Source organism: Lontra canadensis, unplaced genomic scaffold (assembly GCF_010015895.1).
Source record: "Lontra canadensis isolate GAN:19392208 unplaced genomic scaffold, GSC_riverotter_1.0 scaffold19, whole genome shotgun sequence".
NCBI lineage: Eukaryota > Metazoa > Chordata > Mammalia > Carnivora > Mustelidae > Lontra > Lontra canadensis.
In genome coordinates, this window is record NW_022631013.1 from 14,215,848 (window position 1) to 14,241,219 (window position 25,372).

The 25,372-nt window shown below is 41.1% G+C and overlaps 1 protein-coding gene across 1 annotated transcript; it reads right to left on the reverse strand.

Annotated features, from left to right (window-relative positions):
• Nucleotides 1-204: 204 nt before the first annotated feature.
• On the reverse strand, nt 205-25,267 carry XPA (XPA, DNA damage recognition and repair factor). Its single transcript, XM_032860665.1, has 6 exons — nt 25,066-25,267; nt 22,897-23,007; nt 18,519-18,624; nt 10,605-10,770; nt 8,804-8,921; nt 205-428 (listed from the first exon to the last, which is right to left on the reverse strand). The coding sequence occupies exons 1-6, from the start codon at nt 25,238-25,240 to the stop codon at nt 280-282; spliced, it is 825 nt and encodes a 274-aa protein (XP_032716556.1). The 5' UTR covers nt 25,241-25,267; the 3' UTR covers nt 205-279.
• Between the last annotated feature and the right edge of the window lie 105 nt (nt 25,268-25,372).

The window sequence follows — 25,372 nt, forward strand, 5'->3', positions numbered from 1 at the left end:
CCCTGTTGTTTCCTAGAAAAATTCACTTCAAGTTGCCCTTACCAAAAGTTCTTCCTTCTATTCCAATCTAGGGTTTGGTTCGGTATATTTCTCAACTTTAGCTCGAAGCTAACTTTTGAACCTATTCCACCCCCTTGGCTCTAATCCCTACTATAGAGAAAAGCAATCACAGACCCAGTATTTGCCCACAACCAGACCAGAAACTGAAGCTGTAACATATATATTTCTTCCGGAAGCGTTATTTACACAAGTGTCCCATTCATCTGTGAATAACTTAAGTCACATCTTCTCATAGGTCAGCTCATGGCCACACACAGTACAAGTCTTCCGATACACGTCCTCCTCTAGGTTTTCCTCTGGTCCATACTCATGCTGATGAGCAACGGTCTCCCTTTTCCACACGCTGCTTCTTATCGCTCGCCGTAATTCTAAGAAAATAAATAAAAGCCGTTTTTCAGTGATGCTATTCAGCTGAAGCCCAAATCCATCAAGGTGTAGTGTAAACCAAATATGGTTTACATTAATTTTATAACAAATCAAAATTGACTCTAAAACTTAGCCAGCTTGGTCTGTGAAATTACTCACTGTTGGAGCCATGTGAAATGGGAGATAGAGAAATGGGGTAAGTGGGTTAGAGGGACAGTAAAACAAAAAATTCAGAAGATGAGTAAAAGAGGATTTCAAAAAATGGGATTTGTTCAAGTAGCTAAGAAAAATGATGCCACAGCAGGAAAGAGGGGGTCAGTCCGCTGGATAATTCAGGACAAGACCTATTTCCAAGTCCCGTACATTAGAGGCTGCTTCTATAAGAGGCAGGCCAAGCTTTGCTTACAAGAGAACCAGAAAGCCAAGAAGTCTGCTGTTATGCTGGGGTTTCATCCTAGAGCAACTGCCTGTGCACCCGACCTGAAGTCCATTCAATTCCTTATAAAATGAGAGCAATATTTTAGGAGAGGGATTCCTAATTATTGCAAAGGACAACCTAAATATAAGAATCAAAGCCAATTAAGAACTGGAAAGGAGGACAGTTTTTCTTTTAGTTTTGGTGGGGTTTTTTTGTTTTGTTTTTTTTTTTAAGATTTTATTTATTTATCTGACAGAGATCACAAGCAGGCAGAGAGAGAAGAGGAAGCAGGCCCCCCGCTGAGCAGAGAGCCCGATGCAGGGCTCAATCCCAGGACCTTGAGATCATGACCTGAGCCAAAGGCAGCGGCCTAACCCACTGAGCCACCCAGGCGCCCCCTTTTTTTTTTTTTACTTACTAATTTTACAGGCAGGGAAATGGAACAAAAATAGCATGTGACTTCAAGTCCTCTATTCCAGAGCTTAGAACTTTTCCATTGTATCATGTTAAAATGTCATTAAAAAAAAAAACAACAAAAAAAAAACTGTTGGACACTTTGAAAAGTAACTAAGCCAATCACATGTAGAAAGTTCATACTGCATTACCTGAAGGAACCAAATGCTTAGTGTTAACTGGAAATTAACAAGCTAATAACTTCAATTTCTGGTTTAATGAACAGAAAGCAACACGAGTCGTTTACATTTTTTTATTCTGACCAGTGATCCATCAAGCCCAGCTCGGACAGCACACTACCTAAGGAAGAGTACGTTACATATCTCAACCATAAAAATCACTGTACACTAAGCGATCACACATTTTCTTTAATTCTCTTTAGATTTATTAGTAGTATCAAAATACTTGAGCCTTTGTATTTCGGCCCTTATTGTATCTTAGGGATAAACAGATGGGAGTGCTATGTACCAGGCACTGTTCTAAGCACTTTATCTATAAACACATTTAATCCTTACAATCCTTGGAGAGAAGTACAACTACCATCCTAATTTTAACATGAGAAAACCAAGGCCCAAAGAAGTTACATTCATTGTGCCTAATATCAAACTGCTAGCTGATGGCGAAGGCGTGGTCTGTCTCACGTATCTGTTAACCACGAAAGCTATGCTGCCCTTCCCCACCTCTGGTGTGAGAAGCCCTGGATCTCAGACCACTGTTTTCAGGCTTCAGCGTACACACCTCTAGACAGTTTCCAAACTAGGGGGAAAATCGCCTTCATCCAAACAATAATCTGTATTCCTATATTCTGTCACATTCTGAAGGTGGCAATTTTTTCTAGACATACCTAGAATGCCCTATCCATTTTTTTTTTTTTAAACCTTAAGGTATTTCTAAATAAAAAATGAAATCATGTGCTGACTAGCACAGATGCCTCATGGTTTCGGTCAATGACAAGAAGAGGTCTCCTGTTTGAGCTCCAATAGCTCCCCTCCAGATCCGTTCTGATACAAGGTATCCCATCTGCTTTTCCTTTACTCCACTGAGAAAACGCTCTCAAAATCTGACTGCAACCCGGTCACTGCTAAACACTAACCTCTAACTTGAGCATTATGTGAACTCAGGAAGAGAAAGAAGAGAGCTATTTGCTTAACACTAGAATACGGACAACAAAATGTAGTTTACTATCCATAATTGGTCATAACTGTACATAAGGTTTTTACTGACTTTATGGCTTTTTCTTCCCATCCTTCAGCTAGTGTATCAAGAATAATGACAAGAAATAAAGCCGTATCTGTAGTATTTACTAGACACTCCTGGAAAAAACTTGTGCTAGAAGATAAGGAAGTACTAAAATACTGGTATGTTGATCATTTTCTTGCCTTCTTTCCCTTCCTGAACAATCTAGTCCCAAAAGCCATTAAGTGGAGCAAGTAAAGCAGGCATCTGTGGTGGGGAAGAAGGGGCCCAAGAAAAGTGAGGAGCTCCCTACGGTGAAGGCTGCTAGCAAGAGTGACGGGAAATTACGTACAGGGGCATCAATCGAATAACTACATTACAGATTGTGCAAATCAGGTCTCTCACTCTCAGAGAAGGGAGTTACAAACAAGGGAAAAAAAAATGAGAATGAATTCTAAAATCCTAGATTAGAACTGGGTATGTGAGTGTGAACTCAAGGTGTTAATTTATAACATATATGGGCAGACATAAAAATACAGATAATACACGTTTTGTGCTAGAAAGCAGAAGTTGTTGACAAGACATGGCAAAAGGACAGAGGAGCTTGCTTAAAGATTCCTTTTGGCCCAAATCTCAATCTTAACACCAAAATAAGTACAGAAAATGAATCAAAAGCCAAGGAGAAGAACAGGAATTCATGAATCCATACCGATAATAAAATGGCAGAAAGGATGCTGCAGATCACTCTGGGGTAAGGATATAACCGCTGTATCCTCTATACTATACTTATCTTTGCAATCTTCTGGAACTTTTTGAATTTATTTCCAAATAAAAACTTAAAAAGGAGTTAGCTTGAAGGGGCCAAATTTGAGACCATTTGAGTCTCAAAATAACAGGAATGGACTGTAACACTGATTTGAGCTTAAGAATCCATGAATCTGACTTAATACTAAAAGAAGCCAAATAATAATTATAGGAAGAATACCAGAAATAGAAAGTCACCATTTATATCCAGTCTAGTAACAAGAGTCATGCCATGTGCTAAAACCCAGGAGTGAGACTTAAGGAAGGAGATGCTCACCCAGTACCAAAGAGTCCACCCCACAGATTTCCTCGTAATTATAATGGGGAAAGGATACCTAGACAACGGACAAATCTAGCAGACACCGCCCCAACCACGTTAGCAAACAGAAGATCCCCTCTCAGCTGACAGCCTGTGTCTCCTGATGTGACACACATGGACACATCACCAGGAAAGGACTGCTACCCAAAATGCCCACAATCTGGGGCACCTGGGTGGCTCAGTGGGTTAAAGCCTCTGTTTTCAGCTCGGGTCATGATCCCAGGGTCCTGGGATCAAGCCCCACATCGGGTTCTCTGCTCAGCGGGGAGCCTGCATCCCCCTCCTCTCTCTCTCTGCCTGCCTCTCTGATTACTTGTGATCTCTGTCAAATAAATAAATAAAATCTTTAAAAAATAAAAATGCCCACAATCTAATTGTGTGAAAATAAGCTAATAAACCTAAACGGGGGCCATTCTGCAAACTGCTGGCAGTCTCCAAAAATGTCCATAGTAGTCTGAAAAGAAAACCAATGAGGACCTAAAAGAGTAGACAGGCACCACCCTTGATTGGCCCTGGGATCCAACAACTAAAAAGCTGTGAAAGACATCAGAATGACTGAATGTCTAGGACATACTAGACAATAGCATTATATTAACTTTACGGAGTTTGACACTGCTTTTCAGTTACACAGAATGCCATTGCTTACAGGAGATAACACGTTGAAATATTCATTACAATGTCCTCAGGCAACTCTAATGGGTCAACATTGTGTGTGTGTGTGCACACGTAAACAAATGTGGCAAAATGCCAACATCTGATGAAATCAAAATTTTTTAAATCAAGATTAAGTTTTTTACATTACTTCATTTAAGCAACTTAAAACTTCCAGAAAGTAGAGGTAACCACCTACTGCTGAGTGAGAAGAGGGAGGCAGAAAAGTCAGAGCCTAGATGGGTGGGAGAGCCTCGCTAGGCCCATGGGAGAGCCTCGCTAGGCCCGTGGGAGAGCCAAGGAGCCCTAGGAGCGAGGAGGGGGCACCGTGCCAGGCAGCACTAAAAGCCTAGCTGAGCTGGAGAACAAAACATGTTACCAGGTTATAACCTCCCAGTCCCACAGGCCTAGAATTTCACAGCACAGAAAGTTGTGGACTACCTCTCTGGAAATGTATAAAAATATTCACCATAAACAGTCTTGCTATGGATATCTTCAGAGAGAGATTCTTTTTACCTGAAGAAGTTTCCCTTTAAATCCTTGTTTCAATGAAAAAATTTATTATGCCACTCTGAAATGTGTATTTTATTTGTTTTTTGAAAGGTTGTTTTATAGATATTTATCCTGTATCCAGCAACATTATTAAACTTTCTTCTAAGTTATAATAGTTTTTCAGTTCTAGTTATAATCATATTGCATTAAGTCAGTCTTTTAAAACAGATATAGCTTCTTTTCCTTTAGTTCTTCTATTGCACTGTATCCTACACTTTGTAAAAAAGACGGATTGTATTCAAAGAAGCCCAATACTATTTAGGAGGTAAACTTACAGGAGAACTAGCTGAGACCAAACATTTTCATATACTTGATGGAAGGGCAGAAATTGTGACATAGGGTGCTCCTTGTTAACTAGAGGAAAAGTCACAAGGAAATATCCAAATAACATGAAGCTTTGATCTTATCTTGTCCTCCTCCATACACTGAAGCAAAGGAACATGGAACTGTGTCCTTCAAACTCCACTGAGAGAAGCCCGAAAATGGTCATAAATAGAACCACAGACCCAGAATGTAAAATGTCCACACACATAGTAGGAACTCCAAAGGGGGCTTTTCTTACCCACCCTTTTGGGAGGAAAAATGCATAGTTAACAATGAAGAATTATTTTCCATTTTTTAGAAGGCTTACCTCTATCAGTACTAAGTAAGAGAAAATGGAGTCTAACTTTCTTTTTTTTTTAAAGATTTATTTATTTATTTATTTGACAGAGAGAGAGATCACAAGTAGGCAGAGAGACAGGCAGAGAGAGAGGGAGGAAGCAGGCTCCCTGCTGAGCAGAGAGCCTGATGTGGGGCTCGATCCCAGAACCCTGGGATCATGACCCGAGCCAAAGGCAGAGGCTTAACCCACTGAGCCACCCAGGTGCCCCTGGAGTCTAACTTTAAAGAAAAGCTTCATTTCCACCTTATTTGTGGAGAGGCATGCAAGCCCAAAACATTTTATGTATTAGCACCAAATGAGAGTTCTCATCCGGATCAAAGGCAGCATGTAGTGCATTCTTTGAAATCCAGTTAAACGGAGCAACAGTGATGCCCTTGTTTCTACTTCTGTCTTCTTGGATCTAAGAGATCTAGTAATAACTTGAATTTGCTGACAATTCTTGCCTTTTACTTTGCCTATATTTATAAATACCTTATACTATTTATACTTAAATTTTTTCTGTAGTAAGACCAGTACTTTCTCAAACTGCTAAGCAGATCACATTTTCAAAGCAGGTAAATGTAATCTCTTACCTTTCCATAAAGAAGTAAGCTTTGTGTCAGCTTCTTTGTGGATCAAAATCAGAAGACCAAGAGGAACCAGGTTCCAATTTCTTTTCAACTAAAAAACTTTTAGACTTGCTTTTATTTCTCTCTGTTCTGAGCAAACTGCACGGTAAGCTGCTTGTTCCTAATCTCTACAGTGTCTACTCCACTCTCAGCCCTTTGCGGCCTAGTCAGGAGAACTGGAACTTGTTCACCGACCTCTAAAGTAAACCAACAAGAAGAAGCCATAATTAAACAGGGTACCCCACTGACCCCTGCACAGGAAAATACCATAAGACAACAGAGCAACGCTTTTATGACTGAGAGCATGCTCAGGTTTTCATATGCAAAGGAAACTGGAAAACACTTAGGTTTGGAGGAACTTGGAAAATACATCCACTCAGAAAAATTTCCTCAAAAAGACATGCTTCATCTCAACAAGAAAGGAACTGAATTTAAGAAACCAGTCTTAAGGGTCCATGAAAAAATTCAGGGCAAATTCAAACTCTTCCAGGAAGAGAAAAAACCATAGTTTTATCTGGTAATTAATAGCAGCAGTTGAATGTAGTGAGAAAAAAAGCCAATTACATTTGAGTTTATTTTTCTTTAATACCTATGAAAATTATATAATTCTTAAAAGAATTGTTATCTTACTTCTTATAGAAAAAAGCATAAAACAGATCCTATAATCTTCTACTGTTAGTCAAATTACAGGAACTTAGCCCCATTCAGATGACCTCTTGACCAAACTACAGAGATCGGCGTATCTGAAGAAAAATTACAGATCACCCCCCTTTTTGAAGTATTTCATCACTTTGCAGGTCTCAGTTTCTAATGCCTTTATCCATATACCATTGTCTGCACCAAAACACCATCAGGAAGTGGCTTCAGGGACAGCAGAGTGGGAAGAGTGGAGGCGATTCAGGTAACTAGAGTTACCGACAACCTCAGGCTGGTCTGTAACGAGTCTGCAACTCTGCAGTCCTCTCTCACGCCCAGTAAGAAGCTTCTGTTACTTTCCCCCTCAAAGCTGTCCTTGATGCTGGAAGAAGGAAGGGCTGAAGCAGAATCTCAGGTGAACATAGTCTAATGGAAGATTAAAGGACAGGACTCAACTGAAAAAAGTCTTTCCAAAGCCCCTCAGGTGGTCCTTGCCGGGGTTTCCACTGACCCGGTACAGCAGTGGCTCACATGGGGAAGACTCTTCAATGAAATGCTTCTAGACGGCACAGTTTGCCACAGGAAATCTAACCAAGCCAGAGAAGTGCGCTTGTCCCCTGACTCAGGAACTGGCCTCTTAAGTTGCTAGACTTTATATAAAGACATATGTGAGGATGTTCATTATAAGGGTTTTGATAAACGTCGTAAGTATCAACGGTGCTTCCATTTTTATAAGAAATATTTTTTTAAAGAGTTTGTGTGTAGAAAAGAACTAGAAAAACAGACATTAAAATGTCACTACTGATGGTCTCTGGGCAGGAGACTACTACAAGTTCTTCACAGTTTCCCAACCTTTCTGCACTGCACACAATCTTGTCATGGAAAGAGGGAAAAAAGATCCTCACAAGAAGAAACAAGGCAGGCTTACAATTTTTGTTGCTGTAATATTTAACGCATCTGAGCTACCTTCCAAAACCTCTTCTAAATCCTAAACATAAGCAAATTTATTATGGCTAAGACACTCATTTTAAATGGATGTATATAAACCCAGTAAATACATAAGATACATGCCATCCAGACGCAACCCACACGACAGTGGGCCTCTACAACTCCCGCGGGAGAACACGGATGGCTACTGAGAGGGATGCTATCCAGGAACTCGGCGGTCTAGCACGGAGCGCTCCTGCTGCTCCAACGCCAGCCCCCACTGCCCACCATCAGCACTGACCACACTCCCACAGGGGGTTAAGTTTACTTTCTCTTCTGACTGACTCGCCCTCCAGCATGGACACTAGCACAGGGCCTGGTGACGTTAGCGGAGGCACTGCTGGACAGATGGATGACTGGACAGACTTACACACAGAGGCATACATGGATGGATGGACAGGTACAGAGAAAGATGGACAAAGGAATGGACAGACAGATGTACTGACAAAGGAATGAATATACCAATGCAGACTTTCGGTTATGAAAGCCGGCTTCCGGTCCCACCTCACTAATAACTACCGATGTAACAAGTCACTCTACCTTTTATTCACATACAAAAGAAGAACGATTAGACCTGCTGACATGAGAAGGCTCCTTCTAGCTACTAAATTAGAGGACTAACACTTAGGCATGATTTTTTCATTTTAAGCAATTGAAAGGTTTGCCGGTGGATACCATTTTTATAACCCGGTTAATCATATTTAAGATTGAACAGATGCCAAATCCTCGACCAAGGATATACCCCTGCTCTACCACTGTTCCTATATAAACACATAATTCACTCTGAGAGGATTTACATGCTTTTTAGAACTGCAATACTCTGAAGTTTGCACCGAGAGCCTCAAACTTTCAGTCTTGTCTTTGAATGAAAAAACATTCCAATCTACCAGTGACAGATCTTTAAACAAGAACTACTTAGTAAAGTCTTTTTGCAAGTCAATAAAATACAGTCCTTCATGAGATCAATGTAGCCACTTCCTTTTCCTTTTTTTTTTTTTAAGACCTTATTTTTTAAGTAATCTCTACCCGCAATGTGGGGCTCAGACTCACAACCCTAAGAGCAAGAGTCTCACGCTCTGACCGAACCAGCCAGGCACCCCTCCACTTACCTTTTACTTTCTTATCAAACTTCTTCTGTTTCATTTTCTCTCGGTTTTCCTGTCGAGCTTCCTTTGCTTCTTCTAATGCTTCCTGACTACCCCAAACTTCAAGAGACCTCTTCACAATCTACAACACAGAATCCAGATTAAAATAAGCCATGATTCAGAGTTAAATATTATAAAGTCGTAATGATTAAATCCACGGACACCAAAACATGATCTCACTCAAGGGCGATTTTATAAGTATTTGAAATTCTGAAGATTTTAAATTGTGCTAAGAAACAACTCTAATAACATCTTTATCTAAGCCTAAAGAACCTCAGTAAATGTATGCTGAATTAGACGGTAAGTACAAGAGCTGGGCTCTGACTGTAATTGTTTCTCTGTTTTCACATGAATCCACAGAAGTATCAGTAGCCAGTGGGTTGGATGAGTTTTGTCACACTCACCAAAAAAATCTGCAGACCAGTTAGCCACAGCCTATGTGAACATAAGGTCATCTCCAGAAACCTCTCCCCACAGAGAATCCATCACTACTGCTTTTCTCCTTCTTAGTCCAGTACTGACTTCTGATCTTTAGAATGTTAACTTTTTTTCTTTGTAACTGGTACCTGAAGGACCTAAAGTCTTTATTCGAGCTTAAAAACTTTGCATTCTAGTATCTTTACTCTTTATAATATTTATTTACATTTAGGAGACTAACAAACACACTAAGAATTATGCTCAGGACCTCTCTCACAATACGTTAAGGGAACAAAAATACCAATAAAGGTAGCCAAACTCAAATTTCCTCCTGACATGATCAAACAATATCCTGGCATTTCCTAAATTCTCAAACATCACATTTTCCACACTCTAACACCCCTGCAATGCTGCAGCAACAGCGACCGGCTCACCAGTGCTTTAACAGCTGAGTCACAAAGTGGTTCAGAAGAATTGGACTCTGAATGCAAAGAAGTTTAGGAATACTGTAATAAATCTGGTATAGTTACATTTCTTATGTATGTATGCACAAGCATAACATACAGCAAAAAAAAAAAAAGACTATGATAAATCTAATGGCACTATTTTAGTAAGAAGATAAAAGCTTCAAGTGATAACAAGGCATTAGGTTGGCATTTTTTCATTTTTAATGATACATAAAATAGTGGTGATTCCTCTAATTAATGTTGTCTCAGGTTTAAAAAATTTCAATAAACGATTGGCTTTACAATGTAGTTTCTTAATTTTATTTGAAGCTACTAGGATTTTCTAGTATTTTCCAATCAACCTGCTGTAAAGCAATGCCTCTCAATTTTTTTTTTTTAATATAATGGCACAAAAATAGGATGTCTGTACTCTTCTGCGATAGATACGGGAGGCTCTGACCCAAGGCACTCACACTAAGCAGTAACTATCTCCACACACCACTACAACGCCAGGAGTTGGAAAGATCTACTCTGAGACACAGGAGAGTTACAGAGACACTTGACACGGTTCCAGATGAGCATTTTCCCAAGTGGAGTTAGCTTTCAGGCATCTGTGAAATTCCTGAAACTTCTTAGGATTTTCAGTGGAGAATGGGTGGCTAGGGAAATGGGGCCCAACTTTTACTCCCAGTTTAGCTCCCAAATTGTACCAGTAACATTACCTGATGTATTTGCCCCGAAGTACCACACCAAAAAATCATTACTTAAGACTGTGACCCATACACAGAACAACAGAAGGAAAACAATCTTTTTAACTGTAAGCAAAACTAAACTAAATTACTAAGTCTACCATTAAAACTTCACCTGACGAGGGATTAAAAGGAGTATAACATATCAGAGACCTGTAATTTTAAGTAGAGTTTCATATCACCCCATTGTGAATGATGAGGATTCTTCTTCACAATAAATTTAAGAGCCGGCTCTCTTTTCTCTAAATCACAGTCTTTCAGAAGGTACTCTTGTTTGGCTTCTGTTTTTGTTATGAGCTTGTGTTTATCATCAGCATCTCTGAAAACAAATTAAGTCCAGTACTCTATTAGTTATTTTAAATAAACTATGTTTTCAAATAGTCCAACAACCTAGAGGCATGCATGCCAAAACATTATTTTAAAATAGTTTTTCCTGGGGCTCCTGGGTTGCTCAGTCATTATGCATCTGCCTTCAGCTCTGGTCATGATCCCAGGATTCTGGGATAGAGCCCCGCCCCGGATCAGGCTCCTTGCTTGGCTGGGATCCTGCTTGTCCCCTCCCTCGAACCCTCTCCCTCAAAGCAGGTTCTCTCCTACTCACTCTGTGTATTCACTCTCTCTTAAATAAATAAAAAATCTTTAAGCAAATCAAAAACGGAGGCTTTTACTGCTAGGATAAATGAGGCAGAAGAGAGAATTAGTGATAGAAAGACTAAATGACGGAGAATAAAGAAGCTGAGCAAAAGAGAGACAACTCCTGGACCACAAGGGGAGAATTCGAGAGATAAGTGATACCATAAGACAAAACAATATTAGAATAATTGGGATCCCAGAAGAAGAAGAGAGAGAGGGACAGAAGGTATTTTGGAGCAAATTACAGCAGAAAATTTCCCTAATTTGGAAAAGGGAACAAGCATCAAAATTGACGACGCACAGAGAAACCCCCTCAAAATCAGTAAAAATAGGTCCACACCCATCATCTAACAGTAAAACTTACAAGTCTCAGTGACAAAATCCTGAAAGCAGCTCAGGACAAGAGGTCTGTAACCTACAACAGTAGAAATACTAGATTGGCAGCAAACCTATCCACAGAGACCCAGCAGGCCAGAAAGGACTGGCATGATATACTCAGAGCACTAAACAAGAAAAATATGCAGCCAAGAATACTATTGAGCTAGGCTGTCATTGAAAATAGAAGGAGATAAAAAGCTTCCAGGACAAACAAAAGTTAGAAGAATCTGCAAACACCAAACCAGCCCTACAGGAAATATTGAAAGGGGTCCTCTAAGCAAAGAGAGAGCCTAAAAGTAACAGACCAGAAAGGAACAGAGACAATATACAGAAACAGTCACCTTACAGGCAATACAATGACACTAAATTCATATCTTTCAATAGTTACTCTGAATGTAAATGGGCTAAATGCCCCAATCAAAAGACGAGAGTATCAGAATGGATTAAAAAAAAGACCCACTGATATGATATGATATCCTATCATTGACATTATATCTACAAGAAACTCATTTTAGACCCAAAGACACCTCCAGATTTAAAGTGAGGGGATGGAAAATAATTTACCATGCTAATTGACATCAAAAGAAAGCTGAGGCGGCAATCCTTATATCAGATAAATTAGATTTTAAGCCAAAGACTATAATAAGAGATAAGGAAGGACACTATATCATATTTAAAGGGTCTGTCCAACAAGAAGATCTAAAAATTTTAAATATCTATGCCCCTAACATGGGAGCAGCCAATTATATAAACCAATTAATAACAAAATCAAAGAAACACATCAATAATAATACAATAATCGTAGGGGACTTTAACACCCCCTCACTTAAATGGACAGGTCACCTAAACAAAAGATCAACAAGGAAATAAAAGCTTTAAATGATACACTGGACCAGATGGACATCACAGATTTAGAACATTCCATCCCAAAGAAACAGAATACACATTCTTCTCTAGTGCACATGGAATATTCTCCAGAATAGATCATATCCTGGGTCGCAAATCAGGTCTCAAATGGTACCAAAAGATTGGGATCATTCCCTGCATATTTTCAGAGCACGCTTTGAAACTAGAACTCAATCACAAGAGGAGAATTGGAAGAACTCAAATATGTGGAGGCTAAAGAGCATCCTACTAAGAATGAATGGACCAACCAGGAAATTAAGGAAGAATTTTAAAAATTCATGGAAACAAATGAAAATGAAAACACAACTGTTTAAAATCTTTGGGACACAGCAAAGGTGGTCCTGAGAGGAAAGTATATAGCAATACAAGCCTTTCTCAAGAAACAAGAAAGGTCTCAAATACACAACCTAATCCTACACCTAAAAGAACTGGAGAAAGAACAGCAAATAAAGCCTAAACCCAGAAGAAGAGAAATAAAGATCAGAGCAGAAACCAATGAAATAGAAACTAAAAGAATAGGAGAACAAATCAAAGAAACTAGGAGCTGTTTCTTTGAAAGAATTAGTAAGACTGATAAACCCCTGGCCAGACTTACCAAAAACAAAAGAGAAAGGACCCAAATTAATAAAATCATGAGTGAAAAAGGAGAGATCACAACTGACACCAAAAAAATACAAACAATTTTAAGAACATATTATGAGCAACAATACACCAGCAAATTTGACAACCTGGAAGAAATGGATGCATTCCTAGAGACATATAAACTACCAAAACTGAACCAAGAAAACCTGAACAGACCCATAACCAGTAAGGAGATGGAAGCAGTAATCAAAAATCTCCCAACAAGAGCCCAGGGCCAGACGGCTTCCCCGGGGAATTCTACCAAACATTTAAATTAATTCCTATTCTCCTGAAACTGTTCCAAAAAACAGAAATGGAAGAAAAACTTCCAAACTCATTTTATGAGCACTACCTTGACCCTAAAACCAGGCAACAACCCCATCAAAAAGGAGAATTACAGACCAATATCCTTGATGAACATGTATGCAAAAATTCTCACCAAATACTAGCCAACAGGATCCAACAGTACATTAAAAGGATTATTCACCACGACCAAGTGGGATTTATTCCTGGGCTGCAAGGTTGGTTCAACATGCACAAATCAATCAATGTGATACATTAATAAAAGAAAGAATAAGAACCATATGATACTCTCAATAGATGCTGAAAAAGCATTTGACAAAGTATAGCATCATTTCTTGATCAAAACTCTTCAGAGTGTACGGATAGAGGGTAAATATCTCAATATCATCAAAGCCATCTATGAAAAACCCACAGCAAATATTCTCAAAGGGGAAAAACTGAGAGCTTTTCCCCTAAAGTCAGGAACATGGCAGGGCTGTCCACTATTACCACTGCTATTCAGCATAATACTAGAAGTCCTAGCCTCAGCAATCAGACAACAAAAAGAAATAAAAGGCATCCGAATCAGAAAAAAAGAAGTCAAACTTTCACTCTTTGCAGATGATAAGATATTTTATGGGGAATAAATACTGCACTCCAAAATGGCTAGAACTCATACAGGAATTCAGTGAAGTGTCAGGATATAAAATCAATGCATAGAAATCAGTTGCATTTCTATAAACGAAGAGCAAGACAGAAGAAAAAGAAATTAAGGAGTCGATCCCATTTACAACTACACCCAAAACCATCTTTTTTTTTTTTTTTGACAGAGAAAGATCACAAGCAGGCAGAGAGGCAGGCAGAGAGAGAAGGGGAAGTAGGCTTCCAAAACCATAAGATACCTAGGAATAAACCTAACCGAAGAGGCAAAGAATCTGTACTCAGAAAACTACAAAGTAGTCATGAAAGAAAATGTCTATGCTACCTAAAGCAATCTACACATTTAATGCAACCCCTATCAAAATACCATTAATTTTTTTCAAAGAAATGGAACAAATAATCCTAAGATTTATATGGAACCAGGAAAGACCCTGAATAGCCAGAGGGATGTTGAAAAAGAAAAAAAGTTGGCAACATCACAATTCCAGACTTCAAGCTCTATTACAAAGCTGTAATCATCAAGATGGTATGGTATGGGCACAAAAACAGACGCATAGATCAAAGGAACAGAATAGAGAGCCCAGAAATGGACCCTTAACTCTATGGTCAACTAATCTTCAACAAAGCACAAAAGAATGTCCGATGGAAAAAAGACAGTCTCTTCAATAAATGGTGTTGGGAAAATTGGATGGCCACATGCCGAAGAATGAAACTTGACCATTTCCTTATACTACACACAAAAATAGACTCAAAATGGACGAAAGACCTCAATGTGAGACAGGAATCCATCAAAATCCTTGAGAACACAGCAACCTTTTCGACTTCAGCCGCAGCAACTTCTTCCTAGAAACATTGCCAAAGGCAAGGGAAGCAAGAGCAAAAATGAACTATTGGGACTTCATCAAGATCAAAAGCTTTTGTGCAGAAAAGGAAACAGTCAACAAAACCAAAAGACAACTGACAAAATGGTAGAAAATATTTGCAAATGACATACCAGATAAAGGGCTAGTATCCAAAATCTATAAAGAACTTATCAAACTCAACATCCAAAGAACAAATAATTCAATTAAGAAACAGGTAGAAGACATGAACAGACATTTCTGCAAAGAAGACATCCAAATGGCCAACAGACACATGAAAAAGTGCTCAACAGCATTCAGCATCAGGGAAATACAAATCAAAACCCCAGTGAGATACCACCTCACACCAGTCAGAATGGCTAAAATTAACAAGTCAGGAAATGACAGGTGTTGGCATGGATGCAGAGAAAGGGGAAGCCTCCTTCACTGTTGGTGGGAATGCAAGCTGGTGCAGCTACTCTGGAAAACAGTATGGAGGTTCCTCGAAAAGTTGAAAGTAGAGCTACCCTACGATCCAGCAATCGCACTACTGAGTAGTTACCCTAAAGATACAAATGTAGTGATCTGAAGGGGCACGTGCACCCGAATGTTTACAGCAGCAATGTCCACAATAGCCAAACTATGGAAAGAACCTAGATGTCCATCAACAGATGAATGGATAAGAAGATGTGGTATATATATACAATGGAATACTATGCAGCCATCAAGAGAAATGAAATCTTGCCATTTGCAACGACATGGATGGAACTAGAGGAAGTAGAGCATATTATGCTCAGTGAAACAAGTCAATCAGAGAAAGAAAATTATCATATGATCTCCCTGATACGAGGAATTTGAGAAGCAGGGTGAGGGGGTCGTGAAGTGTAGGGAGGGAAAAAATGAAACAAGATGGGATCGGGTGGGAGACAAACCATAAAAGACTCTTTTTTTTCTTTATTTGACAGAGAAAGAGCACAAGCAGGCAGAGAGGCAGGCAGGGAGAGAAGGGGAAGCAAGCTCCCTGCTGAGAGCCTGATATGGGGCTCAATCCCAGGACCCTGAGATCATGACCTGAGCTGAAGGCAGAAGCTTAACCCACTGAGCCACACAGGCACCCCAAAAGACTCTTAATCTCAGGAAACAAACAGGGTTGCTGGGGGGTAGGAGGGGAGGGGTAGGGTGGCTGGGTGATGGACATTGGGGACAGTATGTGCTATGGTGAGTGCTGTGAAATGTGTAAGTCTGGTGATTTACAGACCTGTACCCCTGAAGCAAATAATATGTTAGTAAAAATAGGTTAGTAAAAATAAATAAATAAATAAAAATTAAAAATCTAAAAAAAAAAAAAAATAGTTTTTCCTTCAACTCTCATGGTCAAGTTAGCAGCATAAAAATTCTAAACATTAAGATACTTTATCTTTTACTAAAATCTGGAGAAGCTATATTAGATTAGCAGCAGATCCCGGTCATTTAGTAAGAATTTCTTTTCTATTTATTTAAAGTAGCTCTTCGCCACAGTGGATTTGAAATTACTAAGAGTATAGAAAATGTAAATGAGAAGTAAGACTCAACGGGTAAGAAAACATAAATCAAAGCATAAAGTCAGGGTCGGTGGGATAGAAGGAATTTGAGTATACAAGGTCCAACTGGCCCAATACACTTTAGTTTCCAACTGGCTCAGTTGTTTCAAAGCCAAGGTAAAAATGGAGGCTTAGTCAGTTACACAGTTCTTCTCATTTATTTGTTCTCCATCTACATGCCAGGTATTACTCAAAGTACCAGAAAAACAGCAAAGAAGAAAACAAAGCCTTGTTTTCATGAAGCTCCCATTCTGGTTAGGAGAAGACACTCAATAAGCAAACATAAGGACAGAGAAAAGTGCTATAAAGAAACACAAAGCATGGTAAAGGGACAGAAAATCTGATCGACTGGGTAATCAAAGAAGGCCACTGATGAGGGGGCATTTGAGTATGGCCCTTAAAAAGTCAGAACATTCTAAACAGCTGGAGAAAGAACATCCTGAGCAGAGAGAACAGCAAGTGCAAAGGCTCTAGGGCAGGAGTGCACTTTGCAACTGGACTCATAGCAACTGAGCTGGCGGGACCAGAAGGCTTAAGGGAGGAGCGGTGGTGAGGAGGGGGCAGGTGGGGAGCAGGGACGGGGGCAGGAGATCAACTCTGAGACAGGTGGAAGCCCTGTAAGCAGTGTAGAGACAGTTCTAGTCTACACGGATTAAAAACCTTTGAAGAGTTCTGACTAAAATGTCTCCGTAGAAGATGACAATGGTACAAAGCGGGGGGCACAGGCCAGTCAGAAGACCACCAGCGCCGTGCTCCAAGCCAGGGTTGATGGTGGCCTCAGCAGAAGTCGTGGTGGGCGAGGGGACGAGGGGGTGAAGCAAGGATATAGGATATGGAATGAACACAGAGCCAAATGGATTTGGAATTAAACACAAGATAAAAAGAAATAGCCAGTGAAGCTGGCCTTTACTGAAATGAGGTATATAGGTCAGGGAGGGGAAGGGAGACTTAAAAATTGTGAAGAACTTTATGAGAGCTAAATAACTTGGAATTTTAAGCTAAAAGAGGGGACAGATAAATGATATTCTACTAAAATTAAAATCTTTGAAGATACTGAAAGAAAACAGGATAAAGGGCTGTGTTCCTAATTACCTTAAAGTTTAAAAGAATTTTTCCAGACTACTACACAACTTTCTCTTAACTGATACATCAGGCACTTCTATCTTCTCGTGTAAGTAAGACTGTATGTGGTAATGTAGTTCCCAAAAGCTATCCATCCATACTTTAAGGAGTGACAGCACTGTGGATCTTAACCACTGTGTATCAGTGGGAAAAGAGTTTTAACTTGTAACTCCCAACAGGTGGGAAACATTTCCAGCCACAGATCTGATCGTGAGACCAGCAACATCTCCCATGCCCTCTTCCCAGGACTCTACCCAGCAACAAGTCAGTGGAGAGGTCTCTCGACGGCCACAGCAGGGACTTGGAAAGGGCAGGTCCTCCAGGTAGGTGAGCAGTTGATCTAGGGTAGCAGGTCCAAGGAGGACCAGGGAACAGAGAAGAGGGCTAAGTAAGAATCTCAGATGGGGTCTCTGGTCCCACTGACACACAGTGGTTAAGATCCACAGTACTGTCACTTCTTAAAGTACAGATGGATAGCTTTTGGGAACTAAATTACCACATATAACACAGGACATGCAGGGTAAACAGCAGGGACACAACCATGTGGCATGAGAAGCATTATCCTGGGGTGACAAAGAGGACAGAGCCTAGGAGGAGAAGAAAAGGATGAGAGAAGAATGTGACTTTTCCTCATCTCTTCTCTCCCCTTCAGTCCCCTCCTCTCACTGAAGGCCCCAAACCTCTGACCAAGGTGTCCACAAACCCTGGGATAAGACACAGGGGACCCGCAGGGCCCTGGGGAAGAAAAGACTTAGGAACCGGCTACTGAAGATGTAAAGACCCACCAGGCCCAGAGAAAGGAAAACAGATCTACGGCCAAACCAAGCCATCCCTCCTACATGCGGGGCACATCATCACCACAATAAACACAGACTTCCTGTATTTCTTTGGCAAAATGGAAACCAGAGAAATTTTAGGAAACAGCTAAAATGAAAATCGTAATTACTAAGAATATTAAATCCACATGGATCTAATTATTGTTTTGCCCTAAACCTACACGCTAACACTAAACTTTAGCAATTGAGAACGTCATCGGAAATAAGTACCTGCAGTTATCACAAGTTGCCAGATCAAAGTGGGTCATAAGGTAAGAATCCATAAATTCTTTACCACACTCTTCACATATTGCATAATCAAATTCCATAACAGGTCCTAAAGAAAGAAAGGTTAATTCTTTAGGTTTCCTTTTTTGTGACATAGAACAATATATTTTTCCCATATCTTAAGTTTATCAGCATGTACTCTTTAATGGACACAAATATATTTACATGAAAGACAAAACCATGATTAAATAACCTTATATCTTAAAAAAATTTTTTTAAGAAAAAAAAATATATATCAATTCATCAAGTACATTTGAACCCAAAACCATGTATAGGATGCTTGTATTCATTCTGTATTGCTACTGTAGCATATTACCACAAATCTGGCTAAAATAACACAAATTTATTATCTTACAGATCCGTAGTTTCTAAGTCTGACGCAGGTCTCAGTGGGCTACAGTCAAGGGCAAGGCTGCATTCCTTTCCGGGAGTTTTCGGGGACAATCTATTACCTGCCATTTTCAGCTTCTAGAGGCTGCCTTCCTTGACTCAGGACTCCCTTCCTCAATCTCCCAAGCCGCAGTAGCAGTTTCTCACATCACTCTGACTTCTTCCATAACCACATCTCCTGGCGACTCTCTCCTGCTTTTTAAGTGCCTGTCAGTACACTGGGCCCACCTGGATAATACCAGAATAATCTCCCACACATCTCAGGGTCTTTAACTTTAATCAATCTGCAAAGTCCCTTTTGCTATATATGGTAATACATCACGGGATCCACAGTGATTGGAATGGGACATCTTTGGGAACTGTTACTCAACCTACCACCATACTGTTGAGAGGACAAAGGAGGGGAGAAAAAAAAAGGACAAAGGAGAGCAGTGCCAGAGTAAAAAGGGGAGGGGTCTTACAGACAGGGAGACGGGCACTAACAGACAACATGGAAAGGGCAGTCAAGAGCAAGTCAACACTAGAACACACAAGACAGAATTCACTTTCAAATGGGAAACTTTGTCTCCCTCCATTCTACCCTACCACCACCAAGAGAGCCAATATCTCAACAATGAGATTGTAAACTTGTGGGTGGAGATTATATTTAGCTACATATCCTCAGCTCCCAGCACAGAAATACTCTCAGTAAAGTTCAATTTTTTTGAGGACTTCAAATACCTAAGGATCTTTATCCTCTAGAACTGGTTCTCTCAGCAAGTCTGCAGTTTTACTAGTACATCTTTAGGATGATTGCTACTGCCAAGCCCCCTGCTCAAAGAACTGCCACAACTCCCAGTGGAAAGAAGAAGGTAGTCATTATTTGTCCACAGTGGTTCGACATACTCCTATCACTGCCTTCCCTTACCTACTTTCAACACATCAAGGTCAGTAAATACTCCAGCACCCCTTAATTCCACTATCTCCAAACTCTAACAAAAATATCACTCTTCCTTCTAGAATGTTAGCAAGGCATAGCCACAGACAAAAGGAAAAGTTAAAAATACAGTCAAAGATCTTCAAAAAATTGATTACTAAAATGTGTTAGAAAGGAGAAAAACATAAAAACATACCAATTAAGAGACTACTGGATAGCAATATTAATCAAAAGCCATAAAATGTGCATTTTCCTAATTTTAGAAAGTCTTTATGATGGAAAATTTTAAATGTCCATCATGATGATTTTTCTACTCCTTTACTCCCTTTAAATTTATCACGTGGAAACTGGCAGTCTAGTGAAAGCAAGAACCTACCCTCCCCGCCATTCATTCACTCATGTACCTATTAATTATAGATATAGACACACAGATTCCTAATTTTTTTCCAATGGCATTACCACTCAGTAGTGTCCTTAATGAGTTTGGTGCTCAAAGTGTCTCAGATTTGGCCAGCAGGAGTCCTTTCAAACTGTGCAACACACTTCTATTACTTTTGAACACTTACGTATTTCTGGCATTACAGAATGTTCCAAACTCACCTGGTGGCCATCCTGCCCCAACCCTAGAATCAGCTATTTCTCTGTAGGGCCCTGGTTCCTTTCGGTGGGGGGACAGTATCCGAGTCCAAGATCTGGACACCAGGTATGCTCACTGCCACTGGGTTCTCTTCACTTCAAGGCCCTTTCTGTGGACAGAGCTAAGAAATACATGCACATGTGTGTACATATATGTGTGAATACATGCACACATACATATATGTACACACACGCAAGTACTCGTGCATACACACGTATCTTTCCGAGGTATAACTGACACTGTATTAGTTTCAGATGTCTAACAAATGACTTGATATTTATATATATTGTAAAATTATCACAATAAGTCTAGTTGACATCTGTCACCATACACAGTTTACAAAATCTTTCTTATGAGAACTTTTAAGATCTACTCTCCTAGCAGCTTTCAAATATGCAGCACAGTAATATTAACTAGTTGCCATGCTCATGACTTATTTCATAACCAGAAGTCCTTCACCACCCACCTTCCCTTATCACCTTCCTAGTGATCCTGGGGAACCTCTATTCTAGATTATAAAAGCATTCGATAGGCTTTGCTTTATAGGCAAATGACCTAAATAATTTAATGGCCCAAATAATTTTAATTTTTCTCAGCTATGCTGAAGCTCTTTAAAAACTAACAAAGAGGGGCACCTGGGTGGCTCAGTGGATTAAAGCCTCTGCCTTCAGCTCAGGTCATAATTAAATCTGCCACCTACCAATGTGGAGTGGCCTGACTCCTTCAGTCTTGTGCCCTCTGTGTACATGCCACTGTGCAAACCAACACACACACCTTCTCTAACTTCCACAAACTCACTACCCAAGTTCTATCCCATGCGGCAGCCACACCATCGATGCAGGAGTAAAACTCCGCTAAGCAAGAAGGCACAACAATAGGTTATCAATAAATATTTGTTGCGTGACAGGGCACCTGGGTGGCTTAGTCGGGTAAACGTCTGCCTTCGGCTCAGGTCATATGTCATGATCCCAGGGACTGAGCCCCACATCATCGGGTTCCCAGCTCAGTGGGGAGCCTGCTTCTCCCTCTGCCCCTCCCTGCTGCATGTGTGTACACCGTCTCTCTGACATATAAAACTGGGTGGCTCAGTTGGTTGAGTGACTGCCTTCAGCTCAGGTCATGATCCCGGACTTCCAGGATTGAATACCGCATCGGGCTCCCAGCTCCTTGGGGAGTCTGCTTCTCCCTCTGACCTTCTCCTCTCTCATGCTCTCTCTCACTCATTCTCTCTCAAATAAATAAATAAAATCTCTAAAAAAAAAAAAAAAATTGTCGTGTGACCTGTTAAATCAAAGTATAGGCTTTACAGCCCAAAGCTGAGTCCAAAATCTGCAGATAAAGTTACCATGAGTCTTCATATCCATAAAATCATAAGGACTTTAAAGGTCTTTAATTCGATGCCTTCCCTCCTCCTACAGTGCTTCTCTAATATATCCTGGCCAGGTCCTTCTGTCTCTGAACCCCTCCAGTGTTTTGCTGTTTAGAAGCAGCAATTCACATGGTTGGGAAGTTTTTCCATTTCAGAGAGTCACCACGAGATTCACATGAAATACGTGCCAACACTATGTAAGTGCAAATTGCTAAATAGATGCATGGTACTGGGCTGAAATCTCCCTCACTGTATTGTAGTTGTCACCCACTGTTCCAAGTTCTGCCCTCCAAAGCAAATCACAGTGAGTATAATAGCTCTTCCACAGGGAAGCACTTACACTTGCAGGCGGTTACAAGAGTCCTCTAAGATAAACCTAACCAGTTCTGACAACTGTTCCTCACACGTCATGAAGACCTCCATTTTGATCACCCTATTTTGGACATTATACACTTGTGAATATCCCCCTTAAATATGGCACCCAAACTGAACAAATATTTTAATCCTTCAAATCTCAGCTTCTGAAGACAGTGTAATAGAACAGGACCCTTCCCTACCTTGATGAACATGTAACATTTCTGTTGCCACAGGTAAAACTAAACTAGGTTTTTTAAGCTTCCCCAAGGATAGAGTTACAGATATCTATATATCCCATTTTTCCTCCAAACAAGTAAAAGAATGTCCTAAATTTTATCCCTTGGTAGAACGTTCTAGCCCCTCATTTTGGCCTATTAAGACAATGAAGTATATCAGAAGTCAATATATTGGTTGTCCCTATTTTAAAATAACAGAGAGCATCAACCGTAAGTCCACAAACCACAAGTTAAACTAATTATTGCCAAACCGGTTGAATTTTTAATCTACCAGTAAAACTGCCAAACTCTATACCTCTCACAAAGCTGACCTGCTCACTGACAATAGATATGGCACTAACATCGATTTACAAAGAATTATGCATGTTACTCCAAATGACCAATCTAGATCCCTATTTTCTGAAAATACACTTTACCTGGTTGATGGACAACTTTTCCAGTTATACGTTGTTCTTCTTCTTCCTCTTCCAAAATGAAGCCTCCTCCTGTGTCAATGATCCTTGGGGCTGCTTTTACATTAGCCACACCTATGAAAAGTAAGTAAAAGTGGTCAATGATTTAACCAGGTAAGCCCATATGTTCCCTTGTGCATAAGCAAGTTATTTAAATTTAATATATATCAAATAAGACTAAGATGTCCACTGTTAGCACTTCTATTCAACATTATACTGAAGGGCCCAACTACTGCAAGATGGTAAGAAAATACAACAGGCATAAAGGCTGGAAAGGAATAAAGCCATCTTTATCCACAGATGATGGGATTAAGCACATAGAATATCCATAAGAATCTACAAAATAACATCGAGAAAAATAGGTGTAAAACCTCTACAGTGCAACCGCCACTGAGAGATATCAAAGACCTAAATATAAACCGAGAAACAGACCACACGCAGACTGGAAGCCTCAATATTCTATTTGGTGCTAAGATTTTTATCTGCAGTACTTTTATTTCAGCTACAGTACAATTTCCATTTTTTTGTCTGAGCTAGGACATAGGCCATGGAAAAGACAGAGAAGAACTTGCTTAGAATGTGGTACTCAGGGCCTGAGGAAAACAGCAAGCTAGAGCAGCAGAGAGAAACGGGGCTTTGTGTTGGCATGACTGAGCATCGTTCAGTATCCTGCTCAAGTCAAGGTCTTGACAACTCCAGCTGGTCCAAGCTCCTGAAGCACAGCGGGGTGTAGCCCATGTCGCAGCGCAGTCCCTTGTCTGAGAACTCTTGCCAGAAAACTCTTAGAGCACATACATTCGCCCTTGCTTTCCACGATCAGAAGTTTAATACCTCTGTATGTTCTTTTTTGTACCCTTGTTCCACAACCATTCAGCACAGATCTACAAACTTTTATGAAATCATGAATAGGAAATAATACAAATGAACAACTTTCGTCCTGACTCTATAACATCTCAAGTTGAGAAAGGAATAAGAGAACTAGAAAACAGAAGGATGACACCAGAACCATTAAAAGGGGCTGGAATTTGCAGATTCAGAATGAATATCAAGACAGACCGCCAGCCCCAGTTTCTTGTCATTCTTCCTTTCTTCTGGCTGAGGAAAAGGGGTAGCAGAGGACAGCTCCAAACTGTGCTCAACGACGCAAACAGTATGAGATATAGCTTTAGGAACACATGTACTTCACATTACAGAGGCAGTCCCGAAGACCTGCATGTCATCTACACTATTTTAAGTACCCTAGAGAAGATTATTACGGGACTACAGTGGGAAATTATGACAGAAACGTACATACATGAAAGACACGCAGTCAAGGGCTGCCCTAAGAAAGGGGGAAGATAAAAATTCAGACAGAAGTAACAGCCTTTCTTCCTAAAAGTGAGACAGTGCCTGGCACAGAAGCAGCAGTTGGTGAAAAGGAAAGGCCGTGAACGCAGTATCAGAACTCAATTCTAATCCTGATTAGCTTATACACTTGCCGCTAAGAACCTGAGCAGATCCTTTTCCTTTCCTCAATGACCACCTCAGTAAAACACCGGTACCAAACGCTGCCCTAATCATTTTCCAAATTAATAGTGAGAATCAAGTCAGTCAACTTGAAATATGTGAAACACAACAGGTGCCACACTTGAGAGCCTCAGGAAGGCAGCAGCTCCTGCCTATTTGCCTCTCTCGGTGCCCGGCACGTAGCGAGCGGAACCAGAAAATGCACTCAATCGCCCTTTGTTGAGTGGGTGAATTCGGGAGCGGTGCAGGAGGGCTGCGGCAAACGGGTCCCAAGCCTAAAAGCTTTATACAAGGACTGCCCCTGGGACCGCGGGACGCGCAGCTGGGAAGGGAAAACTAAGGCGCCGACCAACACTGGCTGGCACCTCCCGACCGTGAGGGCGGCTGCATCCCCCAAGCTTAAGAGGAGAGCTGGGCCACCCGAGTGCAGTGAGGAAAGACCCGGCTCCAGCGCGGTACCGCTAGTGGTCATAGCCTGCTCTGAAAGAGCCCGCGGAGCAGACTCCCGGGACTGCGGGAGAACAGGTGCGCAGACGCGCGGGCAGCCGACCGGAAAGCCGACGCTGCACCCGGAACGCGGCACCCGGCCCGCCAGAGGGAAGGGGCAGGCGTCGCCAGGGCCCAAACCTCCGGTAGCCGCCGCCGCCGCTGTCGCCGGATAGGGCCGGGCCGCCAGCCGGGCCTGGCGCAGCATCAGCGCCCGCTGCCGCTTCCGCTCAATGCTCGCCCGCACCGAGGCAGGCAGCTCCGCCGGCGGTTCCGAGGCCGCCGGCTCCCGCGAAGCGTCCCGGGAAGCCGCCATCTCCAAGCTCCCCGAGGGGACGAGGCTCCAGCCCCGCGCCTGCGCATTGGCACCCCGTCCCGACGACGCCTGCACCGCCTCCGCGTGGACTCCACAGTACAGCCCCGGAGGAGAGCGCCTGCGCAATTTGAG

Coding starts and splice junctions, on each gene's coding strand:
- XPA (XM_032860665.1), bottom strand. CDS start 25,240: ATGGCGGCTTCCCGGGACGCTTCGCGGGAGCCGGCGGCCTCGGAACCG. Junction 18,625..22,896: donor AAAAGTTGTCCATCAACCAG/GTAAAGTGTATT, acceptor TTCTTTCTTTAG/GACCTGTTATGGAATTTGAT. Junction 429..8,803: donor GTTTGATAAGAAAGTAAAAG/GTAAGTGGAGGG, acceptor TTATTTTCTTAG/AATTACGGCGAGCGATAAGA.